The sequence below is a fragment of the Aspergillus multicolor genome (genome assembly GCF_047715735.1).
Source record: "Aspergillus multicolor strain CBS 133.54 unplaced genomic scaffold BDW74scaffold_13, whole genome shotgun sequence".
Classification (NCBI taxonomy): Eukaryota; Fungi; Ascomycota; class Eurotiomycetes; order Eurotiales; family Aspergillaceae; genus Aspergillus; species Aspergillus multicolor.
In genome coordinates, this window is record NW_027395964.1 from 622,096 (window position 1) to 636,117 (window position 14,022).

Sequence of the window (14,022 nt, forward strand, 5' to 3'; positions counted from 1 at the left end):
TATACCTAAGTCATCGCCATCGCTCAAGCACAGTTCCAGGACCAAATGTACGGTAGATAGAGCTGCCCTCGAGCTTGTAGGGCCGTCATTGGAGAATACGAAGGGGGCAGGTGGTGTCAAAATTATAATGGATCCACCCACGGTATGGATATCTGGCAGATGAAGCTATCAATTGTGCACTTGGTTGAAACAGGTAAACAGCGAGAGGATTTCCCTTTGGTCATGTCGAAAGGGCGATAGGATTCCAAATAATTCGTGTCGCAGCATGAATACTATAAGGTCAAGACATGAATACTTTCCTCCGACCTAGCTGCGGCGGCGGCGATAACGCGGAGATAAAACCACCCCAGCTTTGCAAATTCCGCCGCGGACTCAAGTACAACCCAAACTATCCGCAAGCACTATACAACATCCGCATCGGCAACTTTCCGACCTCCAGCGAGCGAGAAGCAACCACTCTACTCAGAGCGACAGTCAACCGAACATGTCCTCAAAAACACACATCGCCCAAACCCTCCTGGCGCGCGCACACTCCCCCGACACAGCCGAAACCCTCTTCACAGAACGCATCAAGCAAAAACCGCTCTACCTGCGTCCAACATCCCCTACACCAGCTGACAATCGATCACGACGGCGCCTCCACCGCCTCCGCAAGAAAGAATATTTCCTCCGACACCAGAAACCGAAGCCGCTCTCTGCGCGCGAGAAACGCGAGTCGGGAGTCTACAAGTTGCCGAAGGAGGAGTGCAAATATGAGATCTTCAAGGGACTGAATCAGATGTGGGTGGAGTATATGCTGGAAATACTGGATTTGGGGCCTGGTGGTGGGGGGTGGAGAGTGCAGCAGCAGCAGCAGGAAAAGAAGAAGGAAAACGGGCAGGAGAAGACGCAGGAGAAGACGCAGAAGCCGCGGAAGCTGGTATCAGCGCTTGCGCATGGAAGTAAGCTTGTCAGTGCGGATTTTCACGGGGCGGAGATGGAGGTTGTTAGGAGTCGGTGTCCGGGAAGGGTTGGGCTGAAGGGGATTGTGGTTCGGGATACGAAATTTACGTTTGTGGTTGTTACGGCGAAGGATGAGATGAAGAGTGAGCTTTGCTTCCATTTAAAGACTGTGGTCCTGGTGCTAACAAATGGCGTCTAGCTATTCCCAAGGAGCAGACCGTTTTCCGTTTCTGTGTGCCGTTGCCTGATAACAAGGGCGCAGCGGAAAAGCAGAGCTCTGAAGAGGATGGCGAGGGAGGTGAAGAAAGCAGGAAGCTAGTCTTCGAGCTCCATGGCAGCCAGTTCCAAAATCGGCCCGTCGACAGAGCCAACAAGAAGTTCAAGTGGCGCAATGTGGACTATCTCTGAAATGGGCTGCTAGCTTCCAAGGCCATGAGCTACATTGTAGCTTGGTTGGCCACTCAAAAATCCATCCCATCGACACAAATACGTCACTTATTCACTGAGGAGCATCCTCGCTCAGATTAGAGGTCTGCTCACAAGAGCCTAGTTGGCTCAGTTATTGCTTCGATGCAGCGGATGTTCAGCGACTGCAGCCGACGTACTTCCATTGGGCACGTTCGCCCTGTCAGACTAGGCGCCGGTTGTGGATGCAAAGCAGAATTTCAGCAACCACTACTCTACGAGATCAGTGCCAAGTCTGCGGAAGGACTGGAATGAAGGATATTGCATTTGTTTGTCATATTCATCGTCCTCTGACGCGCTGGCGCGCTTCTGGTTTTAGAAAACCTAGGCATCAATAAAGCCCAGAAACCGAGATCCGGTTCTATACTTCTAATGAATACAAATGAGACACGGCAATGCCCTTTCAGTGCCCATTATGAAGGATCGTGCCTAGTACTTGCTGGGAGCAATGCTCGCCGTAATTCCGGACGATTCCATTTGGGAGCGCGTTTTTAGAGCAGGAGTAGTCTAGCTCCTCGTGTCTCGGGCAATGGCTGTAGGTACGGATGCTTTTCCGCATCGGGCTGCGTGATACTGACGAGTAGATGGTGTGTGGTGTTTGCTGCAGGATGATCACATTCCTGCCCATTCAATGCTGAAAGCTCTCACACTCGAGCCGGCGACACCAGAATCGTCGCGGCTCTTATCAGCTCCTCCAATGAGAAAACCCTTCTTGACACCCGTGCCGAGACGACCTCCGGTGATAATCGTCATCAAGTCCAATTGCTCTTCCCATTCGGCTGAGACCGCGAGGAAATGGGAATGGAACCGCAGTGGATCACCTGGATAGGCCATGTACTGGCAGCCAAATCGAAGACCAGGGGATAGGAAATAGCCCTTGGAGTGAAGGTGAGCGAAGAGAGGATACGAAGAAGGCACTTCAGGAAGCGGGAGATGATGTTCGGTAGGTGGTTGCTGAGGAAGAGGAGGGTGGGATACAGCTGGAGTGATGCCCATGGCATCCGGGGTGGCAAGGACTGAAGAACGCCTGGATGATACGTGACTAGGAATGGCAGACGACTGGCGATCGTCGAATAGAGAGACGGAATCTTCGACAGCGGCTTCGCCAGAGGGAGCAGCGGGAGTATCCTGCTTTTCATCCGCCTTCTTCGCCTTCGCAGCAGCTTTCTCACTCTTCTTCTTCAAAGATTCTTCTCTTAGCCGCTCTTTCCGGCGAATTTGAAGCTGCATGGACTCGAGACCTTGCGATTCTAGTTCTTTGAGATACTTCTTGCGGTCTTCCTCCACAAGAGACTTCATGCCCTGCTTCTGAAAGTTTATCTCGTCTACAATGCAACCTACGCCCTTCTCCACTAGGAGCCTTGCTTCCTCTGGCATTAGCTCCAACGGCAGGCCCATGAAGACATTCTGTTGTGGCACTTGCGGCAGGGTTCCAGCCAGGACACCGCAAATGTGGTGTTCACGTCTCAAGAAAGTAGCCGCGTCGACCGAGAAGACAAAGTAGTTACCCGCGATATACGAGATCGGGATTGGAAGGTCTGGGATGGAGTTCATCTTGGGCGATCAATGCTTGAATTTCACTACTGCGATAGACACATGTTAGCGCATCGCTCAGCAAAGGTATGATAGAAATATTGGCAGTAAACGGATCAAGTCATTCTCAATACGTTTCTCAATCACGTTGTGCTCTTTAATGAGATTATAGCGAGCTTCAGGGGATTGACAGATTATAGTATATATATAATCATTTGATCGGTTGCGCAAGAAAATGCTTCGAACTTACCATTAAGAACGAATGAACATGACAATGAAAGTCACTCCAGGATTCGGCCAGCAAATCCAAAGAACGGCGAAATATCTCGCGTCTCAGTCTTGTGCGAAAGAACGGAGAAAGAATGAGGAAGAAAATTGGTGGGAGTCAATTTAAACACAAAAATTCCGGTGGAGATTTGGCGCTTGCCCCGATCGGGAGAGCTCGCTCCGGTCGCCTGGCGCGACCTAAACCACCTTTCCCTCGTGTCTAACCGGAGATTGAGCGCCAGATTGTCGGACACAGCTCCATTGCCGCATTGTCGATTCACGATGAATTTCTTCCTGCTGCTGTTCCTAGTATTCTTTACACCTCTGATCCTATTCATAGGTTGCTCGCCGCTTCTCTCCTATCTTGATATACCCCGCAGCTGACATTCCAAAGCATGGCTTGCTTTCTCTTCCTGTTTAGGGGATCGGACTCGTTCACGGTTCGGTAGGTCCGAGAGGCCGGGGTTTGGCGCTTACGGGAGGAACTACCTTCGTACGATGGTTAATACTGGACCGGCCATGTCCGAGCAAATTGAACTGGACAACATGCTGGTAGAATCCGATCATGAAGAATGATGGGGAAGCTCGCTTCCCTTGCATAAAGTCCACTTCACGCCCCTAGAACTCGAGGTCCTCCTTCTTAGGCATCTTGTCTGACTGTGCCTGGCTCTGTGCTTCTTGGTCCCCTTCGGCTGGTGGTAAGCTGAATGGTTTGATCTCAAACTTCCGCCTGCTGAGGGTGAACGCCCAATCCTGTCCAATGTTTTGATCGCTCCCGCCGCCACGTTCGTGCAAGACCGGAAGTCTATGCGTCTTAAGCATGCCCTGTGGAGGTTCCTCGTGAGATGTGGCAGCTCCGGATGTCGAGAGGGCGTCTGATGAATGCGGGAAAGGACAGAGCTCGATTACGCCATCGCTTAGTAGCTCCATCCATCGAACAAGACCAGAAGATCGGGGAAAGAGGGAAAGTGGAATGGTCATCATGGCGGTTATGCGAGATGTCGGCGAGCTCGCTAGAGCCCTCAGGGAGTGGAGAAACGGCAGCACATTTTCGGGCTGGCTGACCTCTGGTGGGTATAACGTGGGGTTGAGGAAAGAGGGGATAACGATGCGGTGGATTGTGTGCGGGAGACTGGAGGCGATTATGGCTTGGAGTTTCTTCTGAATGGAGACGAGCAAGGGCTCGTTAGTAGGCACGATGGGTATATATGTGATGTTGCCTATGGAGGGATGCGTGAGGCGTTTGGTGAGGTCGAACGCATGACAAAATGCTGGTTTCGCCAAGCCATCGTCCATAGACGATGGACTCGAGTCGCCCGGAGTTGCTGCGGGGGCTTGAAAGGTCAGTCTCTGAATACTCAGGATGGGATATGCTCGATAGCCTACCTCTTGCACCAGCAACTCCCGCTCCAAACTCTCCAAGACGCTCATACCTCCATGCAATCTTCATGCGCTCGCCTTTCCGCTTATCCGACTTTTCATCAGCAGCTTCTGCAGGCCCAATCAAGCCCGGAAGAGTTCGACCCCATTGTTGTGGCATGCCAATGACGTGAACTTTCTGGTCTTGCACAACACCCTCAGCCGCATAGTACCGAAGCAATGCGCCCGCAAAGTCCGTAGTTCCATTTTCCTCAATTAAAAGTGTTTTGCCAATAGGAAGTCCACCGTGACCTGCGAGAAGATTGTCAAGCGAGGGAGAGCCGGTTGAGGTAGTTGGCCGCCCGTCGTCGGGTGACGGACGCACACCAGGCGTTGCGGGAGGCGTCGAGACGGCTCGTTGCGGCTGCGATGCTGTACCAGCGGCAGGCGTACGATCGGCGCCTGTCGACACGCCTATATTCCTTTTGCGAAAAGACATTCTGCGTAGTAAATGAGTTGCGGTAGAGTATAGATACTTTTTTGAAGATTTGCGGCGGGGCAGCTTCCGGCAATTAAGAGCGGCGGCGGTCAACCCGAAGCAGAAAAAAGATCTCCTCCGTCGCAACCGCTACAGCTTGACAACCTCTACGAACTCACTCAGTATAGCCGTTCGATCAACATACTAGACGCTTAGCGCCTCACTACCATCCGCAACCATGTCCGACCCTTTACTCTTCGAAGATACCTTCACGATCACCGGAATCAACCAAGAAAAATATGACCGTGTCTCCCGTCTTACTTGCACCTCATCCGACTCCCAAACCACATTCACCCTCGACATCAACTCGGAGCTGTACCCATGCGCTACCGGAGAGTCACTCTCTATGGCGATTGCATCCACTCTTTCCCTAGACGGCAAGGAGGACGGCGGCGCGAAGACCGGCTGGAGGGAGGTTGGAATGGGCGAGCAGACGCTCGCGAACGACTACGACTACGTCTGTCACGGAAAGGTTTACCGCTTTGAGGAGGCCTCGGATGCTCCTGGTAACATGTAAGCTGGGATACATGGGTTGATGACGCGGTAGCGGATGCTAATATTGATGGTACAGGGCGGTCTTTGTTTCTTTCGGCGGTCTGTTGCTCTACCTCGAAGGTCCTTACAAAAAGCTCGCGCCCCTTCGGATAGACTACGTCTACCTTCTGCTCAAGAAATAAAGGATACAGTTTCCATAAGTGTGGAACATAAGGTTTATCCTTTTTTTTTTTTTTCGGACGAAGATTGGATTGAATGGCGCGCTGAAGTAAGGCGCGACCTGTCAGGGCCAGATGACTGGAGCTTCGCAGGTGCCGAGTGTGACTCGTGCTCAGAAATGAGCTATGTACTGGCCACTCCCAAACATCGCCGTGATGATGCCGCGATGAGGGGGGATAAACAGAGTGGTCGCATGGTTCGCATGAACCGCCGGAAAAGTCCGCGTTTCTATCAATCGGTTGATTTAATTGCAGCGCTGGCGTTATTTGGAATTGGGTCTATCAGATAGAGTATGTCTAAATGTACTTGAAAAAAGTCACCAATATATGGTCTCTATTTCGCATATGACACCGTCGGGAACTCCAGCCGACGATGGATTCTCGTGATGATCTGCAGGAAATCCTTCTCGTTCTCTGGTGTCAAGATACCATGGCGGAGGAAGAAATCAATCAAGACAACAGCACAGTTAGGCTTGAACTCTCTGTTAGCCAATGCTTTTTTAGTCTCGTCAACCGTAAGCAAGCAGAACTCCTCAACCTCAGTGTCGTTTGGCTTGGGAACAACAGATGCAGGCAGCTTGATGTCAAAGACGTATTCCACCTCCGGCTGAACAAGATCCGTCTCGCCACCAGCGCGGCTATCGCGCATATAAGTATATGACACACAGCCAGCCGCGGTGGCATTAGCCCTGACAACATCCTCAGGGAGGGATGCCTCCTCCATGGCCTCGCGGACGAGACATTCAAATGGCTTCTCTCCGGTACTCATTCCACCGGCGACCGTGTTATCAAGCATACTAGGATACGTCTGCTTCGTCTTTGACCGGCGCGGAATCCAGAGCTTCAGACCGTATTCGTCCTCAACATAGGCAGTAGCATGGATGCCGTACGAAACAATGCCAAAGAGCGGGCTAGCGCAACGTTCCATCTCAAGCAGGAATTCCCCGTCCGGACCGTAGACAGGGTACAACTCATCGCGCCATCCGCGCAGCACAGCAAAGAGGTCCTTCTTAACTGCGTTCTCTAGCAGTTGAGCTACAGCCAGGTTTCGCTCTGCTGGAGTAGGGCCTGCGGTCAAGGTGACCGTGCGGTTTGTGGAATCGATGGACCAGGATTCTGTGGGCCAGTCGAATCGATCTACCACTTCGTTGACGATGTACCCCAGGACCGAGTGGCAGCCTTTGACTCTAAAGGAATGGTACTTTTCCAAGTAAGTTGCATAGGCTGCGGGGTCATCTTGATGATACGGGAATCTATATCTTGTAAGCAATGGCCGCGATTGGGAAACGAGGAAGAGGGGTCAAACCTGTCGCATTCTCCGACCAGGCCAAGGTTAGATATAGCCATTTTGAGGACGCTAAGCGACTCTGATCAAGTACAGTGACGAAGTAGACATCGATTGCTATCCCATTGATTTTCGCCCCGATTAGGGCGGCGCCCCGTCCATTCCGAATCGGGAATAGTACCCACCGTCCACGGGTCTCTTTAGGTATCCCAACAGCAGCCATCGTAGCCTCATGTACTTCGGCAAATTGCGCTGCCTTATTTCCTCTCGCGTTACTGGTTCCCATCCGGTTAGATTTTGCTTGGTCATCGGCGCATCTACCGTTATGGCTTTAGGTCTTACGGTAAAGCAAAGATCTACCAAAGTCCATTGAGATTTGCGGGGTGATAGCTCGGTCTAATATCTAGCGAGTGAGCTAGGGTATTGAGTCCCTGATTGCTATTTCTGTCGAATTTCATCGCGAACATCAGATCGATGTCGCCCTACGCTACTAGCCTTCCCGAGAATTCTCAGATCAAGGCAGATCGGCGGCCATTTGGTGCCCAGGTGATCGTGCCAATTCTCCCGATCTCTGCCAGCAGCATGTTTTCAAAAAAGGGGTATCAGGTTAGAGCAGAATTCTCTATGATAGATGTCTATACCCGATGAGCTCCGCTCTATGGCGGGTGGAAGGAAATTCTATATCTCAGCCGACCATAATTGTTGGTCTTCTCCAGGAGGTCGTGTCGTGAAGAAGATCAAGGCGATGGGAATGGATACAGTTGGTTCTATATCCTTTGGGGCTACCATGCACCAACAAATTATGCCCTTGATTCCGAGACAGGGGCTCACAACATTGGAAGGGTTTATGAAATCGTGAAAGAACTAGGCCTCTTCCACGCCCGACCCGGTCCTTACATTAACGCGGGCACCAGTGCTGGTGGGATGCAGCTCTGGCTTACTACAGGAGAGTATGGTGCCCTACGCGATAATGCTACTATTTTCACAGTTGCATGGAGGCCGTACATGTCCAATGAAGAGATCACTGCACCATTCCAGGTGACCAACAATGGCACGGTGATTCTGTATTAGACTGAGAACAAGTTTCCGAATCAATGGAACAACGTGGAGGAGAAGATTCCAAGGCCCGTTTCAATCGCATATATGGAGACTCTTCTCGAGAACGCCCAGTCAAACGGCATATTTGTTCCCTTGACACACGACATACCTAATCGTCAAGCCAAGTCGTGGTCTGTTGACTATGACACGGTTGGAGCTGAAGGGAATGTCCACATCTATGGCCCTGATAACCATGCGAGGTTATGAGTCTAGCCATGGTATGAATTTGCTGATATCGGAAGCCAACCTGCCGGTCGTGTATGCCGGATGACTGCAGTACATCGAGCCCGTCTTTCATCTTGATGGATTATACGGCTCACTCCAGTGAGGTATCTCCAAAGCAGCAGTCCATGATGCCCGAGTTTCAAGGAGGTGCTCTGAATCCTTGAGATGGACCGGGAGAAGGATGCAAAGCAAAACAGATCAACCTTTCGTCAAGTTCTATTATCGTGACAATGTCGCTCAGCGCGTTACCATTCTCAGCCTTCATGTGATCCAGGGAGGTACCAACTGGGGCTGGATAGGAGCACCATTTGTACCCACGAGCTATGGATATAGCGCTGCCATTATAATGAAGGTGGATTGCGAGCTGAACGCCTGGGTGGCACTTTCCAGGCTTCGATGTATCACGCCGGCCGAAGAAGTCTCCTCGCAATGGCTTCACAGGGGCAGGAGTCAAATTCTACAAATTCTACCGCACGATGGCGATAACGTTGTCGGCCTGGCGATCCGAAAGCAGGAGCAGAAGGAAGTGTGACCTGGAAGTGAAGGTCGAGTATATGCTCGCATCGTCGCTCAACGTCAAGTTTAACGGGGCGTACTTGCGCCCAGGATGGGATGAAAAGCGTCTCCTGCATGCTTAGGCCAGTAGTATAAGGCGGACTGTGTGGTATGGTGCACCAGTAGCCTACCATACGAGCTACATGATAGCACGCACCATTCTCCACGTGAAACCCTTTGACCCGAGGTCTGAAGATCGGAGAAAGACTCAGTTTATTGGCAATCAGAGGTCTGACGGACGGCTAGGCGTTGATCATCGAAGTCCCTCGCCATTAAGGCTCTTGGCCGAACTGACTCAGTGGACATGACCCTGCTTCACATGCGATCTGCGATCGCTTCCCTTAGGTCAACAGTATACTGCCTGATCTGCGAGTGCACCACACTCCAATCAAGTATTGCCTGGCCTGATGTTCTCTATGTCCGAGCCCCGGACCGCGGGTTTGCTGCTGCTGTCCCTGCACAAACCAGCCCACGAGCCTCATATATAGATGGCCATATATCTCCTAGTGCTACCGTCCAAGCCGAACCCTACTTCTTGCCCGCAATAATCATACTCTACATCAAAAATGTCCGTTACAACCAACAAAAAGGGCAACCGCATCATCTACCATTACTGGGACTACACCTTCGAATGGACGCCCCAGCACCAGCCCGGCAGCGTATTGAACCCTTGGATCCGAACATGTGATACGCTCGCCGACGAAGCCAACGAAGTCCTAGACAGCCTTCCCGCACCAGCAGACGACCCGTCAAAGCGTGACCGATATGCCTTACTACGGGATAACCATGCCAGCGACCCGAAGCTGCAGGAGCTCTGGAACCAGATCAACACCGTGCCGGAGTGGGTAGACTGGGACCAGATCCAGCGCGGTCAGGATATCTTCTGGCGGTACCTGGTGCCTATTACCAATGCCGTAGGCACCCTCTTCCCCGTGTGTGTAGTCAAGTTAATATGTTAACAATGCCGGTTGCTCAGTTGACATTCGTAAGCCTCCTAGGCGGAATGTACGTCCGCTTTCCCATTCTCTTATTTCCTTCCTATTCAGTCCTAACTTGCGTGCCTTCTACAGGGGCGCCATCCGCGTCGGTGAAATCCTAACCCGCACGGGCGGGTTCAGCGCAAAAGTCGTCCGCCGGCGGCTTCTCGAAACAGTCCAGCACACAATCCAGGTGAACAAGAATGCAGTAGCCCTACAACCAGGCGGGGAGGGACATCTCGCGTCCGTCCGCGTCCGCCTTTTACACTCAGCTGTACGCCGCAAGATCATGGGCCTTGTTGAACAGGACCCTAATTACTACAATGCGGAGCGCTACGGTATCCCCATCAACGATCTGGACTCGTTCGCGACAATCAATACGTTCAGCAGTACGGTTATCTGGCTCGGGTTGCCGCGACAGGGGATATACCTCTCTGCACAGGAGGAAGAGGATTATATTGCTGTTTGGAGGCTGGTGGCGTGGTATATGGGTGCACCCACGGAACCCTTTGAGAATGCGGCCAAGGCGAAGGTAGTGAGCGAGTCTTTGTTGGTTAATGAGTTCGAGCCGACGGATACAGGCCGCATACTGGCGCGAAATATCGCGATTGGGCTTGAGAATACGGCGCCGATTTATGCGAGCTTGGAATATATGGATGCGCTGACGAGGCTGCTTAATGGAGATCAATTGGCTGATGAGCTACATATTCCGAAGACGGGAGTGTGGCATAGGATGCTGATGTGGGGGTATTGCTTTTGGGTGCAGGTGCAGAGTAAGACGATTCCGGTGATTCCGGCTGTGGATCGGTATGTTATTGAGGTATATATCTACCACTGCTAGATCTTGCGCGGAGAATATACGGGACTAATTGACATGGGATAGAATCGCAAGGAGATGTTCTGGAAACACCTCATGGACGAGAAGGAAGGGCTTGGGAAAGAGACAGTGTTTGATTTCAAATACATTCCGACGGTGAAGAGACGAACAAGGCTTGGAGATAGGAAACGGTATATCTTCAAGAAGCCTGGGGTGGAGATTCTTTCGTATCTAGGGCTTCTGTCAGCGTTTACGACGGCTGCCGGGTTGAGCACGGCGTTTTATTTCATACTGACAAGAGCTTTCCCTGGTACTCGGGGTATCCTGCCTGATTTTGTGCAGCTTCTGAGGAATCGGCTGGCCGGGTTGACTGTCGGGACAATGACGGTACAGGATGTTGTGAAGAATATTCGAGGGAGATTGCCACTGTGAAGGGATTTGGGACTTTACTTGCACACGGTCAGTGGATAATGGAGAATTTCGCTAGGAATAAGTATATACCGGGTTGTCCAACATCTCTATTCCACCCACAAAGCGCAGCTATTACGTGTACTCCGCCAGGTCCAAACCACTAGGCGGCGATGTCCCGAAATACCTCCGAAAGGGATCATATTCATCACAGTCGTGCCATTTGTACAGGCCGTTCGTATTCTCTCAAGAACGCTCGTGATGATCGTGCTTACCCCACATTGGGGCTTGGATGTTCTTAACGTCGCGGGTCTTAGCAAGCTGTATCCCAACGTAGGGGGACTCTGGTGCCTGGACGCCAAAATTATGCTTCTTCATGTGCCTCATGAATGTGCCTAGTAACATGGATCTGCATTCTGGACTGCAACCCGGTATAATTGGTGTAGTGTCCGAAAGAAGATTGTCTCTCTGATCATACAGATCGCTGACAGCTCGATCGATGGCATCAAATCGCTTATTATTCATAGCATCTGCAACAGTATAAGTACAGGATTTCGAGGGAAAGGCTCAGGTGAAAATGCCCACTTATGACCGGAACTGGTATCGGAAGACCAAGCGACGAGATGACAGACTCGCTGTACTCCATTATAGCACAAGAGTAGTTATTGAAGGTAACTGATCGTCGGAAGAAATACGCTATCCAGAGCCCTAAAGTCATCTCTCGGGGTTTTAATGTTCGTGGCTTTCGCGAGAGACACGGAACCCATAAGCTGCTGAAGAAGCGTACACTGTCGCAGTCGTAGTAGTCCGCTATCACCGTAATCTTTGCCAGCTTCTCTACAGTCACCTTCCGGGGAATCTCCAAGAGCCGGGAATGCATGATGTTGAGGACCACCAGTAAAGCGTCCACATCCCAGCTATCGACGTCGATCACGACCGAGCCTTTCTCCTTGAATTCCTGCGCTTCTTTGAAGTTTCCGTAGAGCATCCTGTCGAAGACCGGCGAGGCGAGAGCGATGTGTCTCGCTGAGATTTGAATATGGACGTCTGGAGGAGCAAGCATAATTGTCTTTTATTGTAGAGCATTGTCCCCTTCGTATGATGTGCTCTTAGGGCTGAACCGAGATATATATTTTGGGGACACGTGAGATGATTTGTCCCGACAATGGAGATGTCCCAGAGTTGAGCAGATCTAGCATGAGACGAAACGTGAGCATATAAGAGAGTAGTATCGCTATCTATGGTGAATGTAGTTGTCATGATGCTCCTGTCAGCCGAATGGCGATGACGGAGGCAAGAGTGCGGTTGGGAAGGAACGAAGGAGATGCTTGAAGCCAAGCCACCCCACCCCACCCCACCCCACCCGCCCCCGAATGAACCTTGGGATTTTCCTCTTCGCCTTATTACGGACGAGCATCGAAAACCTTTGACCTAGCTCCTGACACTGAGCTACCTTCACCAAGTATGCGAGATTCATACCTGTTGCTGAAGAGCAAGGACGTAGCACGTGACTTACAGCATGGTGGAGCCTCCAGCGTGAAGGGATGTGGCTGAGCTCGAAGCTGAGAGCCAACCCAGATCGACCAGAGCTCAGACTGCGCTCGGAGCATCCGCGGAGACAGAATTATTCGATGCACACGGCTTATCTTGCTATCTGGAGGACTCTCCGCCCTGTCGGTTTCTAGACTACTTAAAAATGGTTACAAGCACTTGTTAATTATCTCAAAATTCCACGTCTTGTGACATTAACTTCAGCGTATCCTTATTTATCGCGAGCTCCCCCTCAAAATTCATAAAGATCATGTTCGTGTTATCTATAATTACCCCTTAAAACACTGTGCTGGCGTGAGTTTCCGCCGGTTCTTATTATAAAATATGGCCTTCCGGTTTCTTACCTCCTTCCTTGCCACTCGCTCTACCTCCAACGGGTCGGACCGATTAACAAGGACCTTATGAGCCATCTTCCAGCGCCCGTTCCTATCTCGGATCCGGAACAAGATAGTAACGGGTTGGTCCTCTAGCAGACCTAACACCCTAATATCATCTTAGCCAGGGAAATCTTTAAGGACAACTGCATGACATACTTTATTGTTAATGATCTGCCTTTAATATTGGAACAGCTGGTTGCCTGTGATGTCTTCCTCTTTGAGGTTCAGCTGGCTTCCATCCTTGTACAGGTATTAATCACCAACCACAGCAAGCGAAAGGTACTAACTCTAAGAGATACTTAATAGGCTATCACACTTACTAAAAAAAGGCTTTATATATTAATCCTTTACATGCTCTAATATCCTTCTGGGGCAAAATAGGGTTATCTAGATTAGTATAAGTTATTTTAATACCCACTCTTCCGCTTGCTAACAAATCTGGACAGCCGGTTTGGAGCACTGCATCGGGCGCCAGCCAAACTAATCTTAGACCCAGACCCTCCGAGCCTTGGCTAATATCACAATATTTCTCATGCAGAAGTATCTAAAGCCTGACAGTGTGATTAGGATTAATGGTAAACGCTAGGGTTAGACCTCCTGGAGTTCCTGTTAGTAACAGTGTCAGGCGCGACTATTTAAGAGTTAAGAAAGATAAGCTAGCCATCTTATCTATATTTTTAGTATCTTATAATAAACAGCATCCCCTACTTGCTAAGCACCGCTGGTCTGTGGGGACATTAGTCAGGCTTGCCCGTCTCTGCCTCATCATAACACGCACTTTTATAACGGAACCATGGGTTCAAAATTGAACAAAGAGACAAAGACATGCCCTGTAACACTACTCTGTAATCATGTTTTCAGCTACTTGCTTTGTGTACAGCTAGATAGCGTTCACTCGAATTTAGGCCAGTT

At 50.7% G+C, this 14,022-nt stretch overlaps 7 protein-coding genes across 7 annotated transcripts; 3 read left to right on the plus strand and 4 right to left on the minus strand.

Moving 5' to 3' along the window:
* Positions 1-162: 162 nt before the first annotated feature.
* On the plus strand, positions 163-1,685 carry BDW74DRAFT_24586 (RNase P/RNase MRP complex subunit). Its single transcript, XM_073732309.1, has 2 exons — positions 163-1,085; positions 1,142-1,685. Exons 1-2 carry the CDS (start codon positions 485-487, stop codon positions 1,348-1,350), a joined length of 810 nt encoding a protein of 269 aa, XP_073583692.1. The 5' UTR covers positions 163-484; the 3' UTR covers positions 1,351-1,685.
* Positions 1,581-3,321, minus strand: BDW74DRAFT_24620 (tRNA splicing endonuclease subunit SEN34). The gene is made up of 2 exons (XM_073732310.1): positions 3,191-3,321; positions 1,581-2,990 (listed from the first exon to the last, which is right to left on the minus strand). Exon 2 carries the CDS (start codon positions 2,959-2,961, stop codon positions 2,020-2,022), a length of 942 nt encoding a protein of 313 aa, XP_073583693.1. The 5' UTR covers positions 2,962-2,990; positions 3,191-3,321; the 3' UTR covers positions 1,581-2,019.
* Positions 3,322-3,825: 504 nt separating this feature from the next.
* BDW74DRAFT_168120 (elongator complex protein 4) lies at positions 3,826-5,065 on the minus strand (the record flags this gene model as incomplete). Its single annotated transcript, XM_073726777.1, has 2 exons — positions 3,826-4,532; positions 4,594-5,065. The coding sequence occupies 2 exons, from the start codon at positions 5,063-5,065 to the stop codon at positions 3,826-3,828; spliced, it is 1,179 nt and encodes a 392-aa protein (XP_073583694.1).
* Positions 5,066-5,282: 217 nt separating this feature from the next.
* BDW74DRAFT_178536 (DNA-directed RNA polymerase core subunit RPB8) lies at positions 5,283-5,781 on the plus strand (the record flags this gene model as incomplete). Its single annotated transcript, XM_073729220.1, has 2 exons — positions 5,283-5,617; positions 5,676-5,781. 2 exons carry the CDS (start codon positions 5,283-5,285, stop codon positions 5,779-5,781), a joined length of 441 nt encoding a protein of 146 aa, XP_073583695.1.
* A 370-nt stretch (positions 5,782-6,151) lies between these two features.
* On the minus strand, positions 6,152-7,164 carry BDW74DRAFT_178537 (thiamine pyrophosphokinase-related protein; the record flags this gene model as incomplete). The annotated part of the gene is made up of 2 exons (XM_073729221.1): positions 6,152-7,070; positions 7,124-7,164. 2 exons carry the CDS (start codon positions 7,162-7,164, stop codon positions 6,152-6,154), a joined length of 960 nt encoding a protein of 319 aa, XP_073583696.1.
* Positions 7,165-9,417: 2,253 nt separating this feature from the next.
* On the plus strand, positions 9,418-11,453 carry BDW74DRAFT_24684 (oxygenase MpaB family protein). The gene is made up of 4 exons (XM_073732311.1): positions 9,418-9,894; positions 9,957-9,985; positions 10,051-10,777; positions 10,841-11,453. Exons 1-4 carry the CDS (start codon positions 9,547-9,549, stop codon positions 11,204-11,206), a joined length of 1,470 nt encoding a protein of 489 aa, XP_073583697.1. The 5' UTR covers positions 9,418-9,546; the 3' UTR covers positions 11,207-11,453.
* Positions 10,839-12,521, minus strand: BDW74DRAFT_153902 (BTB/POZ domain-containing protein). Its single transcript, XM_073724590.1, has 3 exons — positions 11,768-12,521; positions 11,067-11,712; positions 10,839-11,005 (listed from the first exon to the last, which is right to left on the minus strand). The coding sequence occupies exons 1-2, from the start codon at positions 12,243-12,245 to the stop codon at positions 11,429-11,431; spliced, it is 762 nt and encodes a 253-aa protein (XP_073583698.1). The 5' UTR covers positions 12,246-12,521; the 3' UTR covers positions 10,839-11,005; positions 11,067-11,428.
* Between the last annotated feature and the right edge of the window lie 1,501 nt (positions 12,522-14,022).

What these genes read in the sequence shown, in the direction of transcription:
- BDW74DRAFT_24586 (XM_073732309.1), top strand. Translation starts at nt 485, where the DNA reads ATGTCCTCAAAAACACACATCGCCCAAACCCTCCTGGCGCGCGCACAC. An exon ending in GGCGAAGGATGAGATGAAGA is followed by an intron (nt 1,086 to 1,141) that starts GTGAGCTTTGCT and finishes AATGGCGTCTAG; the next exon opens with CTATTCCCAAGGAGCAGACC.
- BDW74DRAFT_24620 (XM_073732310.1), bottom strand. Translation starts at nt 2,961, where the DNA reads ATGAACTCCATCCCAGACCTTCCAATCCCGATCTCGTATATCGCGGGT.
- BDW74DRAFT_153902 (XM_073724590.1), bottom strand. Translation starts at nt 12,245, where the DNA reads ATGCTTGCTCCTCCAGACGTCCATATTCAAATCTCAGCGAGACACATC. An exon ending in GATACCAGTTCCGGTCATAA is followed by an intron (nt 11,713 to 11,767) that starts GTGGGCATTTTC and finishes ATACTGTTGCAG; the next exon opens with ATGCTATGAATAATAAGCGA.
- BDW74DRAFT_24684 (XM_073732311.1), top strand. Translation starts at nt 9,547, where the DNA reads ATGTCCGTTACAACCAACAAAAAGGGCAACCGCATCATCTACCATTAC. An exon ending in TGGTGCCTATTACCAATGCC is followed by an intron (nt 9,895 to 9,956) that starts GTAGGCACCCTC and finishes CCGGTTGCTCAG; the next exon opens with TTGACATTCGTAAGCCTCCT. An exon ending in TGGATCGGTATGTTATTGAG is followed by an intron (nt 10,778 to 10,840) that starts GTATATATCTAC and finishes GACATGGGATAG; the next exon opens with AATCGCAAGGAGATGTTCTG.